This window comes from Montipora foliosa, chromosome 11 (genome assembly GCF_036669935.1).
Source record: "Montipora foliosa isolate CH-2021 chromosome 11, ASM3666993v2, whole genome shotgun sequence".
Lineage (NCBI taxonomy): Eukaryota > Metazoa > Cnidaria > Anthozoa > Scleractinia > Acroporidae > Montipora > Montipora foliosa.
This window is the reverse complement of record NC_090879.1, coordinates 21,921,429-21,927,865: the sequence shown is the minus strand read 5'-3', so window position 1 is coordinate 21,927,865 and position 6,437 is coordinate 21,921,429. Positions and strand designations below refer to the sequence as shown.

The 6,437-nt window shown below is 37.2% G+C and overlaps 1 protein-coding gene across 1 annotated transcript in view; it reads left to right on the top strand.

Annotated features, from left to right (window-relative positions):
- Positions 1-6,097, top strand: part of LOC137977862 (CYFIP-related Rac1 interactor B-like) — a 16,439-nt gene extending 10,342 nt beyond the window's left edge. The window contains exons 9-13 of the mRNA XM_068825212.1: positions 1-25; positions 389-446; positions 1,378-1,446; positions 3,901-3,971; positions 4,672-6,097. The exon at positions 1-25 is cut by the window's left edge and continues 55 nt beyond it. Of these exons, the coding sequence (XP_068681313.1) occupies positions 1-25; positions 389-446; positions 1,378-1,446; positions 3,901-3,971; positions 4,672-4,735 (287 nt within the window). The 3' untranslated portion in view covers positions 4,736-6,097. The remainder of the gene's footprint in view (positions 26-388; positions 447-1,377; positions 1,447-3,900; positions 3,972-4,671) is intronic.
- Positions 6,098-6,437: the final 340 nt, after the last annotated feature.

Sequence of the window (6,437 nt, the reverse complement as noted above, 5' to 3'; positions counted from 1 at the left end):
TATGTAGGAAAATGCTTGAAAATCCGTGAGTAATTTTTTTCTTTCTTTGTGCTTCATGTATTTGTGACAAGTTCTTGTTATACTGATGAGAAATGAAGAGAACTGTTTAATTTAAAAAAATTTATTGTAGTGGCAATTTAAGCAGTAAACAGTCATGTCTTCACACTGAAATGAATCCATAGAATATTAAAATATGAAAATGAAATGGTTAGAAATATGTTAGCATTGATCTACCTGTTTTAACAATAAATAAATAAACTAGTTCAACATGCTGACAGTGAACAATCTGTTACTGTCCAAGGTGATAACTTGAGAGTTTTGAAATGTTTGATTGTTGTTGTATTTATGAGACAGTATTTTGACTGATAAATGCACTGTCATCTTTAAGGGAGTTCCCTACAAGAGTTGCAAACCAAGAAACATATCTCTTTTGTCTTCGTGTCATGGTTAGTGCCACTTCATTGTCTATATGCTGTAGATTTTTTTTTCACAACCTTTATCAGTAATCTCTTAAAGTTTTACACACCCACCAGGCTCAAGCCAAGGTTTTTATTACATGCTCATTTGGTACTTGAAGTATACATGTACATTTCATAACAAAAATCCAAGGAAGGTTTGACACTAAATTTATTAGATTTGTCATAAAGAGGAATGTTTAAAACTGACCGATATTTTGATGAAAATGTCACAATTTACAGTAAAATGATGACTTGTACAACATTCATAGTGATGTGAATGATCCTCAATAATATTATTATAGAGCTATAATAGAAACATACACAGCATAGACCAAGTTTCAATCGAGTGTCGTAAAACCAAAACCAAAGTATTATTACTTTGCCCAATCAAAAAGAACAGAGACAATCCAGTAAAGCAATCAAAACTTGAAGTAATTACACGTAGCCGACACAAAGCACGGGGAAATGTGCATGTGCGAGAACTTTGAACCAATCACTGAGTGAAGTAATGCAAAACCAAAGTAATTTGCTAATTATTACTTTGGACACTCAATAATTGAGTGTCGAAAGTAACCGCTCTAGCAATTAAACTCTTATTACGGCAGGCCAAAGAGTGTATTATCAGGAATGTCACTGTGATTGGGTGCCCGAGAAAATGCTGTGCTCCAAGGAAGATCCTTTGTTGACAATACTAGCTTTGCCAAAGATTTTCAACTTTATCAAAGTCCACATTTTGACTTCCCAGATGGTTTTTTTGCCACTTTTTGTCTAAACCCGAATCCAAGGGATTAATGAAATGCCCGGCATTTAGAAAGCATCTTGAAAGAATAACGATCACATTTTATTGCTCGGTTGAGTATTCGTAGATTCAGAAATATTCAGTTCATTTGTTTTTTTTTTTTAATGCTCTTTTCCGCAGGTTGGCCTAATAATACTTTATGATCATGTTCATCCAGTAGGAGCATTTGTGAAAAACTCAACTATAGATGTAAGTTCTGAAACAATGTGCAAGACACGAAAATTTGGTTTTATGGAAAGTGTCAATAGAGATAAAATTACCACTGCAAAAAGATTGAATGGCTGATGTTTCAAGTGTTAGCCCATTGTCAGAACACATCGATGAAGTACTGAATTTCAAAACGACAGCCATTTAATCTTTTCATGGTGGTAATTTCATCTTTATCAACTTTGATTGATGAACCAAATTTTTGAGTTTTACTCCAATGATGCAAAATCAGAGTTTTTTTGGAAATGTACCCCTTCAAAATACAAGATAGTGTGAAAGATTCATCAGCCCTTTCGCAGGAACACATGAGCCCAACAAGTTTACCTGCTCCCAACTGTGTGGCTTCATAGCTCAGTTGGTAGAGGAGGAGGCTACTACAGCTGCAGGGTTTTCTTTAAGGTTTTAAGTAGCCGGAGCTTTTTGCAAAGTAGACGGTTGTGGGTCTCCGGACCCACACAATGGGCTTTAGCCCATCGCTTCTAGGGGGGTCCGGGGGCATGCACCCCCGGAAAATTTTTGAAAACTGAATGCCGGAAAATGCATTTCCTGGCATTTTGGGCCATGAAACTCAAAACATTAGAGGGATGAATCAAGCTGCAATTATACTATGAAAACCATGTTACTCAAAGAAAGACGAAGCGACATTTCAATAATACAACCCTATAAACAAAAAGTTGAGTGATATTTTTTGTATCTTTTTGGTGGTTTTGCTGGAGCTAACGAGCCTGGCAAATATTGCCACTTGACAACTTGTAAACATGGCACATACTCTGAAGGACTAGACCAGCAAAGGCTTCTGATTGGTTGTTAAATTAAGAAGCTGATTGGAGGATACTAATTGGCCAATGGCGTAAAGGATGTTTCGATCCTGTTTAGGTGTGAAGATGACACACATTCGTTCCATTGTGTAATTAGCGGGAAAATATGCTTGCGGAACTTGGTTGTAGTAATTTCAAAAATTGAAAATCACTCGAGCGGTTTAAGAGTGATGTAAATTTTTTTCCGAAGAGTTTAGGAGTTCCGTAAAGCAGTGAGAGTTGATCAAGAGTGACGTTGGATAAAGATCCGTTGTCATGTTGAAGCGTACAGATGCCCTCGAGAGGACGAGCACTTACGCGGGCAAGTAGGATTTAACTCCGAGGAGCGTTGTGTTCAAGTGTTTAAATAAAGTCTACGAGTCCTCAGCTTCTACTACGTTCGCTATAAATGATCAACTGAAAGGTTCGAAGTGAAAACGAAGGAGCGGTTAGTGAATGATCAGGGGCTAGTTTTGTTCCTCGGTTGAGTTGTGGTAAGAGATGCGTGAACGTAGGCTGAGCGTGTTGCTAGCAGAACATCATATGTAAATTTCCTTCTGGATTGAGAACAAACCTTTTGAAAGTGTTTCTTTACCAGTTTTTTTTATGATTGCGGCGTGATTAAAGGAAGTTTTGCGCGGACTAAAACGTCCTTGAGTGATTTTACCTTCCGGTAAGATACAGTCGGTGGCTGTTTAAAGATATCGAAATCCGATATGGCCGACAACAAATCATATTGTTCCTACTTTCCCGCCATCGCAGCAAGATTTTTTCAAAACGAAAGTCTCAAGCATAACGTTTTTAAACTGCCCTTGAGTCAGAAGTCTTTTATGTGTTTTCAGAAAAGATAGGCACTGCAAATTTCTATTTGTATTGAGCCCAAGTAGGTTAGACCTCATAAACATCATCTCCTCTACATGTCTTGACGCTTCAAACAATGAAAGTAGCCGGCGAAACCTGACAGAGAAGCCGGCGAACTTCGCCGGCTGCCGGCTCTTATATACAACCCTGCAGCTGCGTAAACCATGCTGAGACACATGGCCTAATGTAATTTTGTAAACCTGGGAATCTTCATCCCAGATTTAGCTTACGTTGAAGTTGGTAACAGGGATTCCCTGCAGTACATTTTACCAACAACTATTTTTTTAACAGTTTTGCTTACCCTACTCTTTCTTCCCCCACCCCTCCCCCCTCCTTCCTCCCGAGGACCCTCTCAGTGGAATGGAGCTATGTGCTATGTGCCTCTTTGAAGCTCTTGTGTATAGGATTGGCAAATGTAACATTTCCTCAGTCAATTTTGGTTTCACATAGCGGTGATCACAAACGGGTCTTTGATCAGTTATCTGCCATGCAGTCACTGTGAGGGTTTTGAACCCTTGTTGCTGGTATGGATTTGCTTTACTTAATGACTCTGAGCATGGCTGAAAAGGATCCTACTCAATCAGATTCTGCTGGAGAATTCCACAAAGATTATAAAATGGACTCCTCTAGCCTGTACGGTTTTTCTGGGCAGCCAGTACTCTGTTTAATTTTAATTAAATTTTCCTACTTTGTTTCTTAATATTTATGTAATACGAGTATGAATGAAAGTTTCTGTTGTTTTTGATGTTGATGATGACTTCAGTTTTTGATCTTTCAGATAAAAGCATCCATAAAAGTGTTAAGAGATCAACCTCAGGGTTCAGTAGATGGACTTCTTAATGCATTAAGGTAATCTCTTTAAAAAAATCCTAGCTGTTACAACCAAAGTGAAAAAGATTCAGGCAGTTGTTTTTGGTTTTACTGTAAGTAATATCTTGTTTTATTAAATTTTCAACCTCGGTTAATGCATTTCTCATGCTCTGATTGGTTCAGTCAATTTCGTTTATCAGCTCATATACCTTAGTTTGACCTCATATGGCAATCAATAGCACTAAGCATTGCTAAGCTAATTTTTTTTTTTCGCTGCAAAGCAAAATTTCTCACTGAGTAAAGCAAAAAACACCTTTTTGTGGAAAGTTTGGATCAATTCCAACGTTTAGAAGTATGTGAAAGGCAAAAGATGTTTTTTTGTGACGAGCCTGCGTCTTTCTGACCCCAAGGTATTACACAACATCGCGTCTTCATCAAGTTTTCTCCGATTTCGCTTGTATTTCGTACTTCCAAACTTTTGGAGTTTAAGGAATTTAATAAAATTATTCCATTAGCGCATGTTGAATATGAGACTGGTTATAGCCAACTTGGCGCTGCGTTCTTCGTTGGCTATTTACCATCTCATATCCAACGCTCTCGCATGGAATAATTTTTAAGTATTATCACCAATAAATTGGCTAAGGTTTAGTCCTGAATGGGGGCAACCACCCCCTCCCTTATTACAGAAAAGTGCTCCAAACCATGTTCTAAAAGGAAAGTGAATTTTCTCTCCTTACAGGTACAGCACAAAACACTTAAACGATGAAACAACACCAAAGAATATCAAAGGTCTTCTTGTGTAAGACATCTTTGGTTTTTACAATGGCCTGCACTTCACTGATCAACCCTGCTGGAAAAAAAAAACTTCAATAAATTTATTCTCACAGGAATGGTAGATTGGGGGTAGCACTCAGAAATGGCAGTGAATTTTGTTCATTGAGTTACAGTGAAAACTAGTTCTGCGTATTTCTTTCTAGTAACTTCCTGGAATACTTCGAGTCGTAGATACGATTTTTGAAGCAAAAAAATCTGTATAAACTTTATGGCAAAGCTGTTTAAACTGTGAAGTTCGAATCAGCTGTTTCATTTACGACTGCTGTTAATAACTGAAGCCCACGAAAATTATAATTATTGTCCAATATCCCACCTTGCGATGGGATGATTTCAATGCACTTTTATAGCTTCTGATTGTAATATTATTGATCATCTGTGGCCACAGTAGTGATTGGTTGCAGGGAAAAAACGTTACTTTGCATTTTGAACTTTAGGGTCCACGTGTTTATAAAAGAAACAATAGTCATTTACATTAATATTATTGTGACAGACTAGTAAAATGAAAATGGGGTATTGTTGTCATTGTGCTAAATAAAGGAATTTTAACAAAAAGGAAACAAAATGTTGTACCCAATTCAAATCTCTCAGGGTTGAGATTTAATTCTTTGTGTATTTCATTTGCATGATAATGTAGCATTCACATTTAAATGATATGGAAATACTTGGAGCAAAACGTTTTATTCCCAAAGGATTTGAATTGGGTACAACATGAGTTAGCCGAATTGGTCTATGATGCAATACTTAACACAGCAAATCTTCTTTCGTTGATTTGAAGTTGTTTGTGCAAGTAACAGGTCATATGTGTCTTTTGTTAATTCTGGTATTTGCACTTCGGTGTAGTTTTTAATTGTCTTGCATTTGGTATTTTTCAGCATTATTGTGATTCTCTTCCCTTTTTAGAAAAATTCTAGCAGTAAGTCTGATGAAGATTCCAACGGCTTTATGCTTTCAAATATTGCCGTTTTGGCCATTTATTATTATTTTTTTGATAAATCACCTTTTCTCTGTGGAATCTCTGTGGATAAGAAAAGTAATGTGGATTTGATTTTGTTCCATAGGACAGTTTGTTTATAATTTTTGCCTCATCAGTATGTGCCCATAATTATTGTCAACTGGCCAGTTGATCACCCCTGAATAGAAGACTGTATATTTATTCATCTACAAATATTTCAGCTACCCTGCGAACAGAGACTTTCTTATACCTTCTCCTGGAGCGAGAGAAGGCTTAAGGAAGGCTATGTTTTGCTGATTTTCCACACCTTGTCTTGAAATAGTACTGATAACTAAGTTTCACGTGTATTTTTACTTTTGAATAAACTGTGTGTCAGGAATTCTTTCCCGTAAGCTAGAAACTGATGTGGGACACGAAGTGGGCCTTGTTCTCCAATCTTAAGAAAAAAGAACAATTCCAATGGCACCCAGAGTAACACACAACTCTTTCTATAGGGAAAACGAAATTATGTAAACAACGAGGTTCCAATGGCGTGCTTTTCCAGTGAGCCAGTTACTTATTGTCTAATTGTGACTCAAAGGTGACTGGAGCAGGGTAACGCCATAACGTCTTGTTGTCATGGAGATCAGTGTGATAAACTTCACCTACGCTGTCCTTTTAATCGACAGCAATGTGGAAAACTACTGAAGACGTAATATAAGTCAGTTCTTAAGATTTAT